This window comes from Diplotaxodon limnothrissa, linkage group LG19 (genome assembly GCF_057381915.1).
Source record: "Diplotaxodon limnothrissa isolate DT_005_m linkage group LG19, D_limnothrissa_male_GT1.1, whole genome shotgun sequence".
Lineage (NCBI taxonomy): Eukaryota > Metazoa > Chordata > Actinopteri > Cichliformes > Cichlidae > Diplotaxodon > Diplotaxodon limnothrissa.
The window spans coordinates 10829757-10852417 of record NC_140614.1 but is presented as its reverse complement, the minus strand read 5'-3'; the positions used below and the strand labels follow the sequence as shown (position 1 = coordinate 10852417).

Sequence of the window (22661 nt, the reverse complement as noted above, 5' to 3'; positions counted from 1 at the left end):
TTTTAACATGCACCACCCCCAACACCGTACCCTTCAAACTACCAATAACAACGTCACTGTTCTGTCACAATCAGGTCACAACACAGTGCGTAAATGTCTGCGAGCATCGCTGAGTCAGTAACAACCAGTTAGGCTAAAGACTGCATCTTTAGACAGTTGGACGGTGTTCTAACTTTCTCACAGGAGACACCTACTAAAGACAGTCAAAGACATTAATTTCAATCTTACCAAAGTAGGACAGTAGTTGACGTTAGTTATGGAAAGGCTAATCCACAAAAACGGAGAAACGTCCATAATTCTATTATTCATAATCATGTCAAGGTTTTAGGTTTTTCTGCAGTTCCATCTCTAAAAAGTGTGATGTCTTCCCGTCACTGACTTCAGTTTGAAAACTTTGTATTTATTCACAGATTTCCGTGAGATCATCCTAAAATTTGTAACGAAAAATGGGCTCAAAAGAGCCCTCTGCCTAACGGCATGTAGCCTTAGCCTATAGCATAACGTGATATTTTCAATAGTGTATGCAAAAAGGTCGGAATTGATGGCGAGTGGGGTTGCCTAAATGGTTTAGGTTACATTTTAAATGTGTCGTTTTTTTGTTTATCCATATGGATGGATGGAGGGGTAAGCTGGCAAAGTTTGTCATGTGCAGTTTCTGACAGGCTACTTCACAACAAAACAATTGCAGGTTGGTCTTAGAGGGCAAACAGAATAATTTCACTCGATTCATGGGTTACCTGACTGGTTGGGAAGGGAAAGAGCTGCCGCGTTGTCCGCCGTGGCTCCCAGTCGCTATAGTCAGCCTACTATGCCTACTCCAAGTAGTCCTGTGTCATGCCGCTGCTACACGCCTCACAACAAATGAACTGCAAGCGTGTTCACGTGACACGGTGACAGTGAAAAAGCGACAGGGTTCGGGTGTCTTTGAAGAAGGGGCACAAATCAAGCCATTATTTTCACACCTTTTTAAATCGCGCAGCTTTAAAAAAAAAAAAAATCACGTCTTTCAAAAGGGCACTTTTTTGGACTGAGGGCAAAAGGGCAAGTGCTTCAGCACCACCTCGTCTCTATCTGTGCACGCCAGTGCCAATGAGGTTCTTACATGACTTTTGAATGAGGATAATTATTTTGTGTTAATCGACATAGCCTGCTGCAGCTCAGAGCTCATGAGCTCAAACGATCCTCCAACCTCAGCCTCCCGGTAGCTTGGATTACAGGCACGCGCCACCGCACCCGGCGAGAAGCAGCTACGTTAACAGGGCTTTTAACTATGTCTGAGGTGACATCATGACACTAACCTGCTGCCCATCATTAGCAAAGTTGTAATGATGGGCAGCAAAGATGAGGAATGAATGGTGCACAATTGTTATATGCAAGTTTTTAGAAAGCTCGTGGTTAACCCAAGAGTATTTTGTCACAATATCAAGAAGAGTAAAGCTTCAATGTCAAGAATAGATAGGAATATAGGGAATTATATATTTTTATTTAAAGACAGGACTCACATGTTTTCATTTCTAGTCTTTAAAACCTGTCTCTATCAGGGACGTGCAGAGAGGTTTAAAGGGGCGGGTGCTCAAAGTTAAAAAGGGGCACATTGAACCATGCTGAATAACAACAACACACATTCATCAAGAATCTAATATGGGAAGGGCAGGGCTGTGTTGATCTGAGACTGTAGACATTAAAAAGTCCACAGGAGAGATGGTAGCTGATTAAACAAGTTTCATGAGATAATAACAAAATGCAAAGATTGGTGACAGCGCTTGGAACCATAAGGCAACGAAAAACTGTGACATAAACTCGGCTCTGCCTGTGAATCACTCTTTGCTTCTCTTCTTCCTTCCTTCCCATCATTTCATATATCACTCTCCACTTGCTGTCTATCTGAGAACAAGGCACAACTTGCTATTGCAATAAACTATAATCTAATTATCCACACCTAACAACTCTTGCACTTAATCTATAATAAAATGATGACAGCAAAATGTTATAGCCCTGCCTTTAGTAGCCTCATACAGCTCCTACTGTTTCCTCCTCATGTCCTTACCAGCCATGTCTGCACAATGTTATATCATGAGTAATATTTTTTTAAATCCAGCTAAATAAAACACACACATGCACACACAGTGACATTTTAGACCTTCTTCAGAATACTGTATATACTATGGGCATCCTTACATTATTATTTATTACTAGAGCTACAATAATAAAGCAATGAGGAGGGGGAAGTAATAAATATGAAATAATGTATTTATGATGATTCCATTTGTTTCACTATCCACTCTGTGCAGGGCAAAGCTTATTACATTTTTAAACTGTAGAGATACAATCATTTTACTGCTGTAAAATCCAACTTTTGTCTTATTTAAAATATAAATCTAATATAATCTGCTTCTTAATGTATGTTCTTTAAAATACAGCGTGTGTTTTTTAATATATTATAATTATAATAATTATTATGTGGACATGCATATTAGATCGTTTTTTAGTGAAATATAATCCCTCCAGAAAGGCAGGAAATGCCCAGAAACTTACTTTAAAACTAAATATGTTCCCTAAAACGGTGACAGAGCTACAGACCCATGACAGCCTTACACAGGTAGCCAGCAGCTATGACCAGCAATACTTGTGCAGTTAATAAAAGGACAGGTAATGTTTGTCGCGCTGTTGCACACACAGCACGCTCGTTTGTTTCAGTTCGTCAGTTGCAACAAGACAGCTTACCAACGTGTATGTAATAAGCTAATACTCCTGTGTGCTACACACTACAGTGTGCGCTGTACACCTACTTACTGGGTTTGTCGCATCAGTCTGTGTCTCTGAGTTAACTTGTGTTTCTCCTACAGCTCCGGACCGCAACAAATGCGCGTGCTCTTTGTGAGCTCGTTCCCGGCTCGTAACCAGCGCGTTCTGCCGTCGAGGGCGATCATTGGTTAAATGTGATCATGTGACTGATGCAAGCCAGATCCTTTTATTTAGCAAAACTATGATTAATAGTTAAATATTATTGTTGAGGGGCACAGACAGGACTCCGCACGCACACACACATAAAATAAATAAATAAATAAATAAAAAAAATTTAAAAGTTGCCTCAACAAAAGGGCACTTTGGGCACTCATCAGGAAAGGGGCGGGTGCTCAAGCCCCTCTAGCCCCCCCCTCTGCACGTCCCTGCCTCATAGGCTTTATTGACATCCTTGTGTTTATATACAATAGTCCAATCTTGTTTTATTAACTCATTTTTGAGACACTGCATTGTCTTTTCTGTTCTAATTGTTTTATATATTGTCTTACATTCATTTCTATGAACTTCATAGCAACAGTCATAAGTTACAAAAACTGGCAAGTCACTTATATCATTTATCAATATCCCCCCTTTTATATTTTCTTCCATTACATTTGTAAAAATATTATCTAATAGAGTTGCACCATGAGTGGTTATTCTCGTCGGTCTTGTTATCAGGGGAAATAATCCCATACAATACATTGAATCAATAAATTCTTCAATTCTCTTATTATGATTTGGGTTCAATAAATCAATATTAAAGTCTCCACAGATAAACATTCTTTTCTGATTCAGATTTGTATACAAGTCCTCCATAATGTCCTTAAAAGTCTCAATCTTTGACCCTGGTGCTCTATATATGCAACTGACAATCATATTTTTCTGTTTTTTCATATTTATTTCCACTGTTATACATTCCATCACTCCATCTACCACCCTCGTCATTCTTCTCATTTTTTCAAACCTTAAATTTTTATCAACATAGAGTGCCACCCCACCTCCTTTTTTATTAGTCCTATCTAAGTGGAGGAATTCATATCCCTCTATCTCAAAATCCTCTTCTTTTCCAGTGTTTATCCAAGTCTCTGATATTGCTATTACACCAAATGGTTGATTAAACTGTGCTATATATTCTTTAATAAATTGAAAGTTTGCATATAGACTTCTACTATTGAAATGAACCATGGTTATATTCTTACCCCACTCTAGGTTTCTATTAAATAGTTCCATTGTATAATAATTACAGTCCTTTAACATTTTGGTAAAAAAAATTACAGTCAGGATCTATATTGCTATCATACCCCAGTGTCCCACTTTCAACATCCATTTGATTTGTTACTTGAAATCTGTCAGACATCTGACTTTATTATATATCTTATCCACATACCATCACCTTTAACAATACTTTGTCTAAGCCAAGTACCAACCAATTTGACAATTCATTGAAAGTACCATCGACCATCCCAATGCTTTGCCTTACATTTTATCAGCCGTATTTTTCTAATTCTGTCAGCTCTTTAATGACTAAGACCTTTGCCTGCTCCGGTGTTCCATTTAACTTAATGAACACCTTACAATCTGATGTCCAGGTTGACTGTATTTTCTTCTGTTTTCTTAATAATCTTGCTTGTCTTGCAATATCTGCGTTTTTCTTGATTAGGTATTCATTAACGTACACATTCGTTCCTTTCAACTTTCTTCCTTGCTTCAGAAGCTCTTTCTTCTGCTTCCTATTAAAAAATCTTATAATAATGGCAGGTTTTTGATTCTTGTTTTTTGTTAAATGTTAAATCTAAATATTATATTTAAATCTAAATCTAAACGTTAAATCCAAATGTTAAATGTTAAATCTAAATGTTAAATCTAAATGCTAAATTTTAAATCTAAATGTTTAGGCTAACATGCAAATTTATTGCACGGATCAGCGGAAATACCAAAATAAAAGCTTTCCGAAAACCTCCGGTGCAAAAGTGTGCCGGTAGTGGTCAGACACGTTCTCACTCCCAAAGCGTAATAATTTTCGCTAGGTGACAAATTGTCAACATTTTATGCTTTCGGGTACCCAACACGTTCCTAAATGACGGCATCGGAAAAAGGAGAGCACATGAGAACCGTTTGGATTCAATCTACAGATGTTCTTTCATTTTCTAAAAATTGCTTTGGAAAACACTATTTTACGTCATTTAACTGCTAGTAAAGGTTGGGAATAAGGTTATAGTAAGGGCTAAGGTTAGGTTTAGGGCTGGAACACATGGCTGGAACGTCTATTATGGCGGGACCGTCATTCCACTGGAATTCAGCCATAACCCGACCATGAGAAAGCACGTCCGGCGATTTAGCTGAAAACATCGGAAGATCCGTTTTGTCGGCCCTCCAAAGGTTCAGCAGTACTGCACTCTTAGCAGCTGCAGTCTCCACTTTACAATCGCTGCAGCACATGTCCAGCAAAATCGCTGGACATGCTCGTAGGCAAGAAGTGAAGCAGCACATGGCGGGGAGAAGTGAGGAGGAGAACAGACACAATTTTGCACCAGAGGTTTTCGGGAAGCTTTTATTTTGGAATTTCCGTTGATCCGTACAATAAATTTGCATATTAGCCTAAACATTTAGATTTAACATTTAACATTTAGATTTAACATTTAACATTTAGATTTAAATATAATATTTAACATTTAGATTTAATATTTAACATTTGATGAAAAGTTACAAATATTTTACTAAATGTTGTAAAGAATTACTCGAAAAAGCATGTTTCACTTTACAAACGGCGCCCCATATATCACAGCTGACTGTCTTCAAATCCAACAAAAGTGGTATCAAACGTTTGTGCTACGTTTGTGCTGGTTTGTGCTGCAAAAATTTTCGTTTGTGCTACTATCATTTTAAAGATATTAATAAAAATTTCTAGAGGTCATCAGAGGTCAACCAGCCCCCCCACATTAATTAAATCAAACAAAATGGGTGTCAATCAACTGTGCTAGGTTTGTGCTGGTTTGTGCTGCTAAAATTTTCCTTTATGCTGCCTCTGTTTTAAAGATATTAATGAAAAGGTAAAGGTCAAAAGGTCAACCAGCCCCCTCACATTACCCAAATCAAACAAAATTGATGTCAAACGTTTGTGCTACGTTTGTGCTACGTTTGTGCTGGTTTGTGCTGCAAAAATTTTTGTTTGTGCCGCTATCATTTTAAAGATATTAACAAAGATTTCTAGAGGTCAACAGAGGTCAACCAGCCACCCCATATTAATGGAATCAAACAAAATTGATGTCAAGCGTTTGTGCTGGTTTGTGCTGCAAACGTTTTTGTTTGCGCTGCTAACATTTTAAAAATTTTAATAAAATAACGTCTTGATGCGTGCTTAATCATCCAGGTAAGTAAATCCCAAAAGGTTGATTCTGTTCATCTGGACATTTTCAGTTGGAGAAACGTTTCGTCACTCATCCAAGTGACTTCTTTTGACCTTTACATTTTCATTAATATCTTTAAAACAGAAGCAGCACAAGCAAAAATTTTAGCAGCACAAACCAGCACAAACGTAGCCAGTGTTGGGAAGGTTACTTTTAAAATGTATTCCATTACAGAATACAGAATACATGCCCCAAAATGTATTCTGTAACGTATTCCGTTACGTTACTCAATGACAGTAACGTATTCTGAATACTTTGGATTACTTAATATATTATCATGCTTTTTACAACAACGTGAATGTACTATTGCTGTGTGATTTATTACTATTACTGAAGGTCCGCGACTCCGAACTGTAGTAAAGGGACCTCTGACTAATACGGCGGGGTCCCTGTCGGCTTGTCGCCGAAAACTAGCTCTACTTTGTTGTGTGGGTCAACTTTTCTTGCGAGAGACAGAGAGAGGCGTTGAAAGACTGCTCCAACGGAACTTATTGTTTTCGGAGGAAAACACGAACACGGTGTACAGTCGAGTCTTAATAGCTTACTTACAACTGGGCTCATCAGGCACTCTTCTTGGCTGAAGTGGTTATTATTATATTTACATGCTTCCAGCTCCCGTTTTTCCTCGATGACAACTCGTACCTTTCCACTCCCCTTTTTCTCCCTCCTCGCGCTCACAGACCCATAACGTGTATGGCAGTCCATTCTCCCTGCAACACGGACTACACTGCCCATGATGCTACATTCTTTAATAATAATAATAATAATAATGGATACTTTATTGATCCCCATGGGGAAATTACTTGTTTTTTCTCTGCATTTGACCCATTCACTCAGTGAAGCAGTGGGTAGCCCACTAAGCAGGCGCCCGGGGAGCAGTGTGTAGGGACGGTACCTTGCTCAGGGGTACCTCAGGGTATCCGTTAAGTGGATTCGAACCGCTATGCTTGTAGCATTCTGCCTGTTAGCTTAGCACAACAACAACAACGAAAAGGCGCTCTCTCACCTAGGAAACACACAGTCGCAGAGAGAGAGAGAGCGTCGCCCTGTAATCATGGCAACCGTAACGCTGCCGCCTGGAACAACAGAACGTAGCTGTCAAACAAAACCCAAACAGTCCTGACCTGCGACAAAATGAAACAGGAAAGTACCGCAGTGTAATCCATTTATTTCAACAAAGTAACTGTACTCTGAATACCACCTGTTTAAACGGTAACTGTAACGGAATACAGTTACTCATATTTTGTATTTTAAATACGTAACGGCGGTACATGTATTCCGTTACTCCCCAACACTCATAGCTGGACTGGCCATCGGGCATACCGGGCATTTGCCCGGTGGGCCGTTGGTGATTTTTTGTTTTTATGGGCCGATGGATTTTTTTTTTTTTTTAGGAAGGGTATATATAATGAAAGGTGTTGGATTGGCCAGTTGGTCATGATCGACTCTGGGCTGGACCAATTACAGCCGAGGAGGCCGGATGCACCCGCCCCCTTGTTTAGCAATCACGTGATTTTCGCGCATTGCATGCCGGGAACTCGTGGCAAAACAATCAAAGTACCGCATCAAATGCAAGCATTTGCAGCACCGCAAAACGTTCATTCTCCGGTTCCAATACCTTCTTGTTTTTTCTTTGCCCCCCAAAAAGGTATGTACAAAACGAAGGAGAACAATGCCGGTCCGTACAAAGACAGACTCGATGAAAAGACAAAGAAAAGATACGAGGAAAAAATCAAAGGAGTGAAAGGGTCAGACCCTTACGAGCACACAGAGTGGACAAAAGACGTTAGCGTGCTGCCCAACTTTCACCACGCTCAGATTTATAATTATACGGTTCTTGGAGTGAGTGCATACACTCATGAAGTTTTTAGAAACTTCAGGTCACTGGTCTTACTTCGGAAACATGGCTTAAAAAATTTCTCTTCAACGACGTAATCCGATAAAAAAAAAACGATCTCTTTACCCGTCGGCTTCCCGTGGCTGTCATGCAACCGGCTATTGCAGTTAATAATACAACAGCTTCTTGACATTTTTTGGGTTTCTTTTTATCGCTGTGTAACTGAGTTCAATTGAAAGCCTGCGTGCGCTAGTACCTCTTGCCACAAGTTCCCAGAATCCTTTGCGGTTTTACCCCTGAATGACGTCACATTTTCAATCTTTATCCTGGTGGGCCGGTCTCTAGTCAAAATGCCCGGGCCGATTTTTTGTCCCAGTCCAGCCTTGCCAACACTGAACGTAGCACAGTTGATTGACACCCCTTTTGTTTGATTTAATTAATGTGGGGGGGCTGGTTGACCTCTGATGACCTCTAGAAATTTTTATTAATATCTTTAAAATTATAGTAGCACAAACGAAAATTTTTGCAGCACAAACCAGCACAAACGTAGCACAAACGTTTGATACCACTTTTGTTGGATTTGAAGAAGGTGGGGGGGCCAACTTCACTCACATGACGACATGACAGCTCCCCAAAAATGAAGCCAAAACGTCTCTATCGCCCCCTGGTGTCTGGCTGCAGTATAGGTCATAAACCCCGCCTCCTCCATGGTAGCGGATGGGACCGGGGTCAGACTAAACTAAAAAAAAAAAAAAAGTAAAATTTATTCTCCTTAGATAATTTTTTTCCAAAGATTCTTTCTTTTGTTTTCAATAGTTCTCATTACGCTGATTTATGTTCAAGGGGTCTCCTCTTCCATAAGTTTGATTCTAACTCCTACCGCGGTGATGTTAAATTGGGGTGAAACGTCATCATAAGACCTTTAACCGGCAGCTGCAGTCACGGAGAAACTTGCGTATCTCTGTTCGGGAATAGCAGATAGAGCGTAGGCTCTGAGAGGAGGGCCAGCGTTTACGCTACGAAAACACGACAGAGTGTTTTAACCTGACAGCCTGAGGTGTTCTTCAGTAAACTGGACTACCCGACTGAAGGACCCGAGGCCCTGCTGCACTTTTTCGGTAAGTTAAACGTGTTTGTAAGCTAATTCGTAACTACTAGTGATGGGCAGATGAAGCACTGAAGCTTTTCATCCAATTGGTTCACCCCAGCACAAAGCGTCTTGAAGCTTCATTTGCTCTAGTAGGACACCTACTGGACGTAAAAATATTAGTTGGCAAGAATTTGAAGTGTGGCCTTTTGCACACAGCCTGTAAATGTCAACAACAAAAGGAGTGTGTAAAACATTTATATTGTAATGATGCAGTATACTGTGTATATTTATACTGGCAGTATGGAAAATGATTATTTGGAAATGCTTAAAATGGAAATGATCATTTACTGTGAGGTGAGGTGTGGTTGGGGTGTGGACAGTGGTTGTGCTTTTGTAACGTTGAGGTATGGACAGCTACACACTGAGGCCTCAGTCCTGCCTGTTCACATTTTATTCTGTAAAAACTAAAAATTTTTATGACCTTTTTAGTGGGGAGAACATAGCTAGGATTTAATAATTTAACAAATCTTTTACATCCTTTGTCCTCCACAATGCTAAATGGCTGGGAGTCCTCAATCACCATGCTGACCAGGTCTTCATCTATTTGAGATTGTTCTCCTGAGGAAAGACAATAAAGACAAAGCACAAATATAAATATCACACACGTAACTTATTACAGCTGTATAATATTGTTATATCATTTAGTAACATTACTGCATGCTATATTATCATGGCATTTGATGGCTCACCTAAGCATGGATGAGGTGTTGCTGTTATATCCCAGCTCCCTGGCACATAGCAAACACTTCACCTTGTACAAAAGTAAAGCCGCTTAACATAAATTGTATTGCACCATCAGTATTATGAAAATACATCTTCTGTAGAAATTTACATAGCTTGTTGGGAGGAATAAAATCAAAATGTTCCCACACAGGGGAGGACATCCTCCTCTTCTTAGCTGGCTCCATTCTCTCCTAACTTTCTCTCCTCACTCTCATAAACCTCCAAACTGTCTCCAAACTCTCACTAACCGCAACTCTCCATCAAACACCCACATTTTGACTGAAGTCTGAGGGGTTTGTATCGCTGTCATAGCTCGCGGCAAAGTTCGAACCACTTCGTGAACCAGTCACGTGGTACAGCCGGGCAGCGAGGCTTCGGACGTCATCATTTTCAGCTCCTCCCATAAATGAAGCAAGTCTCGATACGCGCATCGCGGAAACGCCCCCTCCATTACTCGACACAAGCTTCGAAGCCTCGATACAGAAGAACGTCACATCACTAGTAACTACTAGAGATGGACCGATCCGATATTACGTATCGGTATCGGTCCGATACTGACCTAAATTACTGGATCGGATATCGGAGAAAAATAAAAAATGTAATCCGATCCATTAAATATCACGAAAGCACCTCACAAAACTTGTAACTCACCTCAGAACGTTAGCATGTCGGAGCAGTATGCATCACGTGATAGAGCGGCTGTGGCATGCGGGACCTGTCGGTGGTCTGGATAGCATTTGGAGCTTCGCTAGCAACCCGGCATTTCATCTCCGACAAAGTTATTCCCGAGAGAAGTAAAGCAAGTGTGTAAGTCCATCTCTGAATGTTTGTAAAGCATTCCTGCATTAAGCTTAACAAACGATATATGGAGCGACTGCCTCTTCTTGCTGCTACTTCAATCATGAAACTGCTTAATGATCAGCTGATCGGCTTTTCTGTAGCGAGTCCGTCTCTCTGGTTTGCTTTTGGCCCACTTTGCACCAGAAAGAGGAAACCACGTTTAAGCTTGATCAGCTGTTGTTAGAATGTATTTAATATTACTTTCTACTCGAGGATCTTTTTCTACGTAGCTGACGCTGGTAACTGTGCAGGGGCGGATCTAGCAAAGTTTAGCCAGGGGGGCCGATAGGGCATTAACAGGGAAAAGGGGGCACAAAGACATACTTTTCTTTCTTATTCTCATTTAAAATGTCGAGCTTTTAATAAATAATTATCTGACACCCAAAGTTTTAATTTGATGTAAAATGAATAGAAGTCCATTACTGTATATAGTAACTATTAAGTCTAATATATATACCCTAGTAAGCTATAGTACTTTTTCCTTTGGGAAGGTACCATCTGTGCAGTCTGCAATTTTGTTGAAGAAAGATGTTGAATCTATTTAATATTTCTTGAAAAATAATTGATTTCTGTGCATTTTTTTTCACACTGCATCAAATTAAGGTTGATTACGTCGATTAAGCATCATGAGGTGGAGTGTGAGGGGTGGTTCCCTATTTTTTATTTATTTATTTTTGTTGTTGCTGGGAGTTGGAACCCTATTAGTTAGGTTGCTTAATATTTACGCTAAGTACTCTTTAAAATACCAGAATAGGGAGGATGGTGTAGGTTTAAGTTTATTAGATTGATCAGTATTGCTGAACTATGAAATATTTTTTTTGCATACAGGTATAACAGAATAGCTTTAGTGTAGTTGTTGTTTTAAACTTGAGTATGAACTTATACAAAATGCAGCAAGATATTTAAAAAAAACAGCTTTGTTGATTAAAACACACTATATCGGATTCATATCGGTATCGGCAGATATCCAAATTTATGATATCGGAATCGGTATCGGACATAAAAAAGTGGTATCGTGCCATCTCTAGTAACTACCGTCCTTAGCTCGGTCCTGAGACCTAGCTAGCTAAGATGAGAACTCGGCTGTCAGGGTTCGTTTAGCTAATCTGTGCAGGTGAATGAATTTACTAAATAAATCAAGAGAAACGCGCCGGGCTGCTCAGTCACTAATTACTGTTACTGTACTTTTATTACAAGTATTATACTGTAAAAACAACAGGCCGCATCCTGCTGCAGCTCCTGTGCAGAGCTGAATATTAAAGATGTGCAAACAACAGTATGTTTTCAGTCTCTTGCCACATCTGTAAAGACAGTAACATTTATTTAAAAGCTTGTACTTCAGTAACTCATTAATCAGGAAGTACGGATTAAAGTACTGTAGTGTACTGTGATACTGAAAAAAATGTAAGAGAACAACTTCAGATCCTGAGTGTGTGAGGACAGAAGAATCAGCTTTATTTCAATTTTGAGGGATAAAATTTATATCTGAGTTTGATGGTTCTGTTCTCTTTGTGATTACAGGAGCTGCCCTCAGATTCAGACCTCAGCCCCCTCGAGTGACAGCAGACAGATCATCCAACATGTTCACATGTTAACTGCAAAATGAACTGATGAAAACCGTACAAAGGTTAACGTACCACATGTGCTGCAATGAAAGCTGCAGCTGTTTTATGAAAACAGTGCTTATTGCAATCAATTCAATTTTCAAAATTATTATTGTTCATCACAAAAATTATACAAATTCTTATCTTTGAACTAACCAAATCTGGAATTACAAAAGAAAAAAAATCTTTACTCAACGCAGGATTTGAGTCGCATCTTGTGTTAATTTTGCAAAGAAATCATAATACCTGACAACTTCCCATGCGCCACTCCCAACACTCACATCACTGATGGTGACTGAAACCAGCCCTCAGTCATTATGCAAATATACTGTTTATAAGATTGGGGAAACCTGCAGTCAGCTGAGACTGAAGAAGTCACCTGGATAAGTGACGAAACGTTTCTCCCACTGAAAACGCTACGTCCAGATGAACAGAATCAACTTTTGGGGATTTAGTTACCTGGATGACTGAGAATGCATCAAGACATTTAATTTAGTTCTGTCTGTTATTGTCCTTATCATCCTGGAGCAATTGTAACCACATCATTTTTTCAGGGATTAATAAAGTATTCTGATTTTGATCCAGGAGCTTTACTGACTTGATACAACGTTTTTATTTTATTTATTTATTTTGAGCAGTACATTCATGTAAAGATATATTTTGTAATGTATTCATGTTTTGTGTTGTATCATGAAAGTTAGAAATAATAATAATAAAATAATAACGATTTAAAATAATTTTAAATTGTGAAATATTTGTAATTACTGTACATATGACGAGTGCAGTGTATTGAAAAGGCAGGGTTAATAAGATACAATGTATAAAACTACATTCCAAAGTGAGTCTGTGTTGATCAACAAAACCTAGGATTCAAACATTCAGAATGCATTCTTTATAAATTAGGAAAAAGTCTGATGCTCACAGTGAAGGCGTTGGTGGCTCTGCATGGCTGTAGGTTCGAGTTACATGTTAAACCAAAGGAGGGGTTTTCTTCTGAAATGCTTAGATCCAGCTGAGTGTTAGACAATCAATGCCGGGAGCACTGAAGCTGGTTTTGAGGCATAAAATGGAACTTCTTTTGAAAACACCTTGTAGTCATTTTTCCTTTAATGTGACACATGTCTATTAATCTACAAAGCTGGCAGGGGGCACTGTCTACCTGTACACCTGCATGCAGGTACACAGACGATCTACATGAAGATGATCCTCTGAATGAAAGTCAGAGGGGATTTTTCTCAGTCTCACCCCCACCTGAAGCTCTTCATTTAACTTGAGGACAGCACCTCAGATGGACCGACCCGTGTTGTTTCAGCTCTGCTTTGCTTTCTGGGTCGGGATAGAGTGGACCGGAGCGTTGCAGTCCAGTTCGCAGTGGGGCGCGAACACGAGCATGATGAGGAGAGATCGGTCAGTTAACGGCTCGGTGGTCCTCCACGACTACATGGTGTTTTTATACCAAACATTGTCCAAACCTCAAAGCAGAGACTTTGATGTTTCAGACGGAGCAGGAGCTGCTAACACAGTTACAAGTTTTGTGGACCAAGGACAAGGTTTGACACCAATTTAATTCACTTTCCCTCAAAATCCTGCCTAAAAAACTGAATGTTCTAGTTTTATTACATCTATATTTGGTGTTATTCTGTTTTAAACAACCATATTTCCATTGTTGACACAGATTACTAAATGTATCACTGATTTTTAAAGTTAGTAAAGAATTTAAAGTTAGTAGAAGTGATTATTTATGCGGGTTTTTGCTATGTTGTGACCATCAGAAGGTCTCATCTCCAGGTTTACAGTTTTCATTGCCATTCACTCGCTGGGCTCTCGTCCTCATTTTCGGTTTGACAGCGTTTCAGTAGACAAAGGTGAACGGCTTAGACATGAACTGAGCTGTGGTTTGGGGAAAGCTCTGCTTTGCTTTCTGATTCTACACAAAAGCAAGAACGAACAGCTTGTAGAACGGGGGGTGGGGGTGTCGGTCACATATAGATAAGGGCCAGAAGGGGCGTGTTTGGAGGCGTGGTTCCGCTCCTGAAAATTTGATAATTTATCTCAAATTATCTAAATCCTCTCCTAAGTCAGCCTGAAAAACTTTTAATAGATTTGAAATCCATGAATGAATCCACCTACACCAACACATCAGCTTTATCATTTCAGCAGCATTTTAGTGCATTTCTTTCTCAACTTCCTGTTTTTGTTAAACGGGTTTAACAACAGGAATGACATTTGTAAATATCATTCCTGTTTAACATCACCCAGTTCCCTTTATGATGTTTATCACTGACTTTGATGAATGCCATAAAGACTTAGAGGTGACATCCTATGAAGAGCCAAAGAGCTGTATTGAAGACTGAGGCTTGAGTCCCACATGTGACCAAAGACCAGTGTTGGGTCAGGTTTCAGACCTGCACATAAAGTTACATGCTGCGTGCTCTACCTTTACTTTCCTCCTATCCACAGATCCTCCATCATGGGAGAGCGGCCAGCGTTACGTCTTCGACTTATCCAGCCTGGCCAGGATGGAAGAGCTGGTGGAGGCCGAGCTGAGAATCCTCAGGAAGCCTCCGGCAGACCTTCGACCCACCCTAACAAGCGGAGGAAACCTTTACGACATCCGCCTGTACTCCTGCTCTTCGGAGAGACAGTTGCTGGATTCCAGAACTGTCGAGGTTTTGGGTGGTGGTCTTCCCAGGTGGGAGGTGTTTGACGTGTGGTCTGGCATGAAGGCCCATCTGAGGAATCCTTTGGAGCCACAGCAGGCCTGCTTCCATCTCCTGGCCTTCTCTGAACTGACCAACAAGGTGGCTGACCCGCTGGTCCTGGGGCTGGGTCGCACCCCTTGCCCAACCCAGGAGAAAGCTTTGCTGGTGGCTTTCTGGCATACCAACACTGCCGACAGTCTTTTCGGAGAGGTGACGCACAGGATGAAGAGCGAGGGCGGAGGATTTAGCCTCCCGAAGCCTCCGAAACTTATTCCAAAACACGTAAAGAAGAACCGCCGGCATCGACAGAGAGCTCTGTCCAAACGATCCTTCGGTGGGGCAGCGAGAGGAGGCAGGAGGAGCCGCTGCAGCCGGAAACCGCTGCACGTGAACTTCAGAGACCTGGGCTGGGACGACTGGATCATCGCCCCTTTGGACTATGAGGCGCGCCGCTGCGACGGCGTGTGCGACTTCCCGCTGCGTGCCCACCTGGAGCCCACCAACCACGCTGTGATCCAGACCCTGATGAACTCCATGGACCCTGATCTCAGCCCACCCAGCTGCTGCGTCCCCTCCAGTCTCAGCCCCATCAGCATCCTCTACATGGACTCAGCCGGCAGCGTGGTCTACAAGCAGTACGAGAACATGGTGGTGGAGAGCTGTGGGTGCCGGTAGCACACGCACAAACACAGGGCTCACCTCGTGTACTGGTCTAAGATTAGAGCAACACCTGCAATGTTTGTGTTTTTGCTCTGGTCTTTGTGGCCAATCACGGCAGAACAAGCTGAAAATACGCCTCTGATAGATGACGATGCTTCGCCATCTGAAGTCGTGTTATCAAGTTATTTCTGCTCCATTTGCATATTTGTAACTCTCACTTCCTGCATTCAGATTTTTCTCACCATGAACCAAGAAGCAAAGCTTTAGTCTCACAGATGCCCGTCACCTCATTACATCTGACACCACATCTGGAATATTAGTTTGTGTTTATTGTTAGTTTACTGAACTCAGCACCAGCCATTCAGTCTATAACCATGAACCTGCCCTCACACAGCCACTTTTTACTGACTGAGAAATTAATAAATGGTTTTGATGCAACTGCTTCAGTTTGTGTTTTTATTCATACCGACCGGTGTTCAGTTCCAGCTGCATTAACATCACGTGATCTTCACCGTGAAGGACGTGCAGCCACAGCTATCTGCACGGTGATGAGCGCACGCCTTCATGTGCTCACCTGTAAAGTGGCCCGGTAGATACTGGTGCTCGGGAACTTTTCCAAGATTTTTAAGCTGGGAGGTATCGAGGACCCGTCGAGGTCGACCAGCGAGGAAATCGGAAAGATTGAAAAGAGAAATAAAATCTGCTCCGAGAACACAGAGCGAGGCTTTCACTGCTTCATGCTGCGACACACTTACAGGAGCCTGAAGTGGGATTAACTTTATCTTCAGACCTAACCTGAAGCAGTAACACGGCCTGTTGTAATCTGTGTGTTTAATAAATTAAGTTTTCATTTATTCCCACAATTATAAACAACAGTTAATATTACAGCAGTTATTTCACATGCATTAAAAATACTGTTCCTCACATCTGCGGCTTCATCTGGACTTCTTTGAAATTTCACTGTAAATTTTCTAAACTTTAATAAATGTTTGGTCTCTATGATGAGCGCCCTCATGCCATCGTTGTACATTTTTATGTGATTAGCCAGGATATAAGAGTTGGAAGCATGTGGCCCCTGAAGGCTGATGCTGTGTTTAGTGTTTTCACTGAGCACAAACTTGTACAGCTTCCACGCCTGCACATCTTATTACACAAAGACAACGTGAACCTCTGGTTCGGCTCTGTGGTCTCGTTACAAACGTCCAGCTGAGGCACCGAATGAAGTGTTTTGGTCACCGGGAACTCGGCTCCGTAAATCTTCACGGATCCATTCAAACACCATTTCGGCGACTTCTCGTCCGGCGTCCAGCACGAAGGCGTGACGGAAGCCGTTTTCACACAGCTTGAAGTCGCCGAGCGGAAAGTCCCGCTTGATGTCGTGATAATAGTGCACCGGGCACCAGTGGTCGGTCGCTCCGTAATAAAATATCAGCTGAAAGCACAGATAGACAGACAGACAGAGAGAAAAGGGGAAACGTGGTTTTAGAGGGTGTGATCAAAGCAGCGCTCCATGAGCTGATCGCCAGCCTGCAGCCAGCAGAGGGCCGATCGGCTCAGCGCAACCAGGGGAACAACAGGTTTGACCTTTGACCCTCAGAGTCAGACTGCCGACGCTGAGCTCTGCCATAACATCTGACAGGAGCGCTGGGAGCGGCGTCAGGTCATGAGGTCGGTAAAGTGTCCAAAGTGTACAGAACAGAGCAGTAAGTGAAGCGTGAGCAATCAGAAGTGCTGTCTTTAATAAAAAGGCGACATCACCTGCACGGGTATCTGGCTTACATTTTCATTCGCTCCTCTTGTAGGCGGGGCTTTTCTTACCTTGTCGAGATGTTTCCCGATAGTCGTGTCATCTCTTTTTAGAACTTTCCTCATTTCCTGCCCGCCCAGGTACATGGCATTGGCTGCACGTGGAAACAAACCACAGAGGTTAAAGCTGGTCCGGCTCTCGCTGCAAACTCAACATTTCAAACCTCGGCTGTTAAATCTGAACCGCTGCCAGCCTGCTGGGGGAATTCCCATCATGCACTGAGCTCTTTCACTCCCAGTATATTAATATACAGCCACTGCATGTTGTAAATGTAACCCCCCCCCTCCACCTTTCTGCAGGCACCTCTGGTGCTGACAGGGTTTCTCTCCATAATTCTGTCTCTGTGTTATCACATAAAAGCTTCTTATCAAAGACAAATGTCTGCAGTCTGAAAAGCATCTGCCCTCGCTGCATATCTCACAGAAGAACGAAGCATGGCCGACCTGCAGAGTCTCCACTGAGCAGACCCAGGGTGGGCTGCACCACAGTGAGGTCCAGAGAGCGGATTCCCCCCAGCATCAGTCTGATGAGGCCGACTTTGAGCCTGTCGGGCAGCAGCGAGAGCAGGAAGAGGGGCAGGTAGACCACGTAACGCATGTGACACAGCACGGGGGTCATGACCTTCCCCTGAGGGCTCTGAGCCATGCGCTCGATGGTGGGAAACAGCAGCAGCGCCTTCAGGACCTGCATTAAAAACAGAGAGGAGACAGAAGGTTTCAGACAGACAACAGAAAGCTCCGAGACAGGAAGCTGCAAATTGCGGAAACTCCCGGATTAGAGGCAGGGGGATTTTCATGTCATTTAATCCGTTTCCTGAAAAAGTGATGGGAGGGAAGTGAAGGGAGGGCTCAGTGCCCTCAGCCAGGATCTCGCCGGGCGCCATCCGAGCTGGTCATGCGCTCCAAAGACAGAGTTTGTGATTCCAACAAACCCCCACAGAGCGCTCCGCGGTGTAGCAGGTATGCATTCACCTAACAAAGGCTAACAAACCGTTTGATCCTAGGAGGAGAGAAAAGAAGGGCGTGCCAAATCAAACATGTGGCACTCCCGCTGTGAACGACAGCAGCAGGCTAAGGATGAAATAAGCGACAATAAAAACATAAAGAGTCTCCGTTTCTGAACGACAGAAACCTCAGAGCGGCCGTCGTATTCCGGGATTAAACGATCCCAATAAGTAAAAACTCATTTGGCTTGTTTTTAGTTTCGTTCTCACACAGAGCCTCCGTCCTGCTGATCATGTGATCAGGCTGAGACGACCACGCTGCGCACGGTCATGTCTGAGCTCCGGAGCCTTCCCTACGTCCACCGTCCACTGTCCCTGCATGCTTCACTGTTTGGGTGGAGGCGTGTTGGTGCGTGCTGTAGGCTGTGTGTTTTTGTGGATCGAGGCCGATTTGTGGTTTCTCCTCAGACCGGAGAACTGCGATGACTCACCTTCCTCTCAGGATTTCTCTTCATCATCTCCAGAATGATGTAGCAGCCGATGGAGTGACCAATCAGGACCAGGCTGGTTTCTCTGGGAACGTGATTCCTGAGGAAAGCCAGCTTATGTTCGACCTGCCCGTCCAGACCAAACACGTCGTCCTCCGCCGCTGAGGCGCCGTCTGCAATCGGAATAGAAATGTCAGAACACCCGAACAAGCTGCTCCTCTCTCCTGTGAGCAGAGCCGTGCGTACCTTCGATCATGTCCATGGAGGCCGGAGGAGCGCAGTGGCCGGCGTGGCTTACGGCCCACACCGGGTGCTGGTAGCCACACCTGCTGTGGAGCGTCTGCATGAAGGTCCTGTAGAAGCCCACCACACCTGGGTTACCTGTGACAGACAGCACGAGGTCAGCGAGGCCTGTGGTAACCATGGTAACCGCAAACCTGATCCAGAGCACGTCACAGTCCAAATCAGAGGACTGCCCTGTACTACAGTAATACTGCAGCTGTACTACAGTAATACTGCATTTGTACTACAGTAATACTGCAGCTGTACTACAGCAATACTGCATCTGTACTACAGTAATACTGCATTTGTACTACAGCAATACTGCAGCTGTACTACAGTAATACTGCAGCTGTACTACAGCAATACTGCAGCTGTACTACAGCAATACTGCAGCTGTACGACAGTATTACTGTGCTGTACTGCAGTATTCCTTCAGTACAGGGTATGTCCTGATGTTTGAACTCCTGAGCACAGCTTCCTCCGGAAGTATGAAACACAACAGGTGCTGCTGAGCTGTGGATGTGGGCGGGGCTCACCTGGGATGATGAGGAAGAGCACCTTGTGTGCAGAGGTTAGGGGGCAGGATCCAAACCTGAGCAGCTCCGTGGCGGCTCCGCAGCAGTAGAAGAAGTCTGTGTGTGGTGGGTCCATCATCAGCCCCGAGGAGAGACACACAGGTGTATCAGCAGGTCCAAAGGTTCCAGTCTGATCAAAGGTTCAGACTGAGCTTCACATTCACAGCTGCAGGTGTTCACGCTGCAGGTTTCAGCTGGTCACGTGTCTCACTAACAGCTGATCTGAGATCTGAAAATAAGCTTTAACTGACCTGAAAACCCAATAACTAACTAACCACTAACTAACTAACTATCTATCTAACTAACCAACCACCGTTAACCGCTAACAGACTGCAAACTAAACCGTTCACAGGCTGACGTCACACCGGAAGCTGATACTATGACACGCTGTAAATAAAACTGTTTACCTGTCAGAACAATTACGAATAAGTACTACGATATCCTCTCCATGCAGGTGCTGCTCGCTTTCAACCGCTTCCTGCTTCGCACTGCTGCACGCTGATTGGCCAGTTGCAACGCAGCTTCTTCTTTTTATTGGCCGGTTCAGTTTCCAGCTCATTACCGCCCCCACGGGCCCGGAGTGTAACTACACCCGCTGTTAACTTGAACGTACCAAATGACAATTAAAATGGTAAATGGCCTGTATTTATATAGCGCTTTACTTATCCAGTCATCCACCCATTCACACACACATTCACACACTGGTGATGGCAAGCTACATTGTAGCCACAGCCACCCTGGGGCGCACTGACAGAGGCGAGGCTGCCGGACACTGGCACCACCGGGCCCTCTGACCACCACCAGTAGGCAACGGGTGAAGTGTCTTGCCCAAGGACACAACGACCGAGACTGTCTAAGCCGGGGCTCGAACCAGCAACCTTCCGATTACAAGGCGAACTCCCAACTCTTGAGCCACAATCGCCAAAATAGAATTATTATTTTATTTTGTTCATTGTTAGTCTTTAAAAAAGATTTTATCCGTTATTTTTATTTTCCTCAGTTTATTATGTAACGAGATTTACCTTTTTGTTTGTCATACTGTGTATTTCAGTTTTTATAAGTCATATTTATCGTCTTGGCTTCTGTAACATATTTATATTCATCCCAGACTTTCAGATGAACATGAAGATAAATATCTCATCTTTAAATTCACATTAAATTGCATAAATGATAGAAATGACTGGCATTAATTTCAAATAAATACAACATGCATGTGCTGAAGTGAATTCGTCCTTTTTTTATGATAATAATAAGAAAAATGCAACTTTGCAATTTTCCTCTCTGCCATTCATTTTTGCAATTTATCTCATTTTTGCACATTTTAATATAAAGAAAAACTTTGTGAATGATTGTAAATAAAATTACACAAATTTGGGGGGATTGTTTCAGTTGCATCCAGACTGAAACTCTAACTTATTAAACCTGCGCCCTCTTTTTATTAAACATGTTGTCAGCAAAAACGAAATAAACAAAAAAAATAATCAGTCCTTAGTTTTTATCAGCTGATTTAACATCACAAAATGATGTACATTCATTTGTGTGAAGTGTTTAATATTAAAGCCAGTCACTTTCACAGAGGCCCTCAGCAGACATCTGTGTTGGCAACACGTTGGTGTGAATGTGATAATAATAGTGATCCACACACTGAGCTCGTGTGGCTGTCGTCACACACGAAGTGCTTTCAGTTTTATCCCGGTTATTTTAGTTTCATCCTGAGCTCATTCTTACACCCTCAGAGCCCAGCACGGCCCAGACAGATGTGAAGGGTTTGTTCTTTGCTTTGGTCTGCTGGTCTGGGCCCAGGTTTGAGTTTTTGGGTTTAAGGGTCTTGTTTTTCATTTTTATATCTTCAAGTTACTTTAACCTTTTGCATTGTTTGATTTTGGATTCTCCTCGTTCAGTTGCTTCTGTCTCCCCGTTGTATTTTGGTGGTTGCTGTTCTGTGTCTGTCTTCAGTTTAACTTTCTCCTGAGTCATTATTAGTTATCCTCAGCTGTGCTCCAACCTGCTGCCTCTCCCTCGTTATCCCTCATACATAATGTCATGGCTGTGTGTCTCGTTGTCTTCCTAAAATTCCCGGTGTTTGGATTTCCTGCGAGGGCTCAGCATTAAACGTTTGCTTCCTGAGTCCACGGTCTGCTTGCTGCACGGCCGGTCACTGGTTACACACATAATATCCCAATAATCAATCACAGGTCTGGTACAGGTGTGTCACAGGTGGCCTCCCCCTGTATCTGTGTGTTGTTAAAAATGACACGTTCTCTCTGTGGCTGCCTGGCTTCCTCCCACACTCCACACACAAAGATGTGAGTGAGACTGGTTGTGTGTCCCTCTGTGTGCGACCCTGAGGAGGACGAGTGATGAAGAACAGAGAAGATAAAGTAATGAAGGCAGCAGCGTGAGGTCCATTGTTCTAACGTGAGGAGCAGATGAACTGACAAAGATTCACATCGTATCAGGTGTCTTTGTTTTGTCTGAGCTCAGTCATGGCAGCGCGCACACACGCATGCACACACACTCACACACGCATGCACACACACACACACACACTCACACACGCATCCACACACACTCACACACGCATGCACACACACGGACACACAGACATCTGATATTGTATAAGAGCATCTCCCCGTGTTTTACTTCATGCAGATGTGTGGTTTCCCCTCGCAGTGACTCATGATGATGATGATGTGGTAAAACTTGTCATTTCCTCCTAAAACTTTCACATTGTTTTTATGCTAACGACGCCGTGAGGCTCAAACATGGTGACTTAGGTATGGACCTCCTGTGTGAAGAAAATTACACATCTGGATCCTTTTACACCGACTCACGACACATTAATAATGAAAGATAATA

At 42.7% G+C, this 22661-nt stretch overlaps 2 protein-coding genes across 2 annotated transcripts; one reads left to right on the top strand and one right to left on the bottom strand.

Moving 5' to 3' along the window:
- The first annotated feature begins 13735 nt into the window (after positions 1-13735).
- On the top strand, positions 13736-15722 carry gdf7 (growth differentiation factor 7). The gene is made up of 2 exons (XM_085343549.1): positions 13736-13895; positions 14806-15722. The coding sequence occupies exons 1-2, from the start codon at positions 13736-13738 to the stop codon at positions 15720-15722; spliced, it is 1077 nt and encodes a 358-aa protein (XP_085199675.1).
- A 766-nt stretch (positions 15723-16488) lies between these two features.
- ldah (lipid droplet associated hydrolase) lies at positions 16489-20144 on the bottom strand. Its single transcript, XM_085343187.1, has 6 exons — positions 19764-20144; positions 19192-19326; positions 18949-19118; positions 17958-18198; positions 17526-17608; positions 16489-17139 (listed from the first exon to the last, which is right to left on the bottom strand). Exons 1-6 carry the CDS (start codon positions 19879-19881, stop codon positions 16900-16902), a joined length of 987 nt encoding a protein of 328 aa, XP_085199313.1. The 5' UTR covers positions 19882-20144; the 3' UTR covers positions 16489-16899.
- Positions 20145-22661: the final 2517 nt, after the last annotated feature.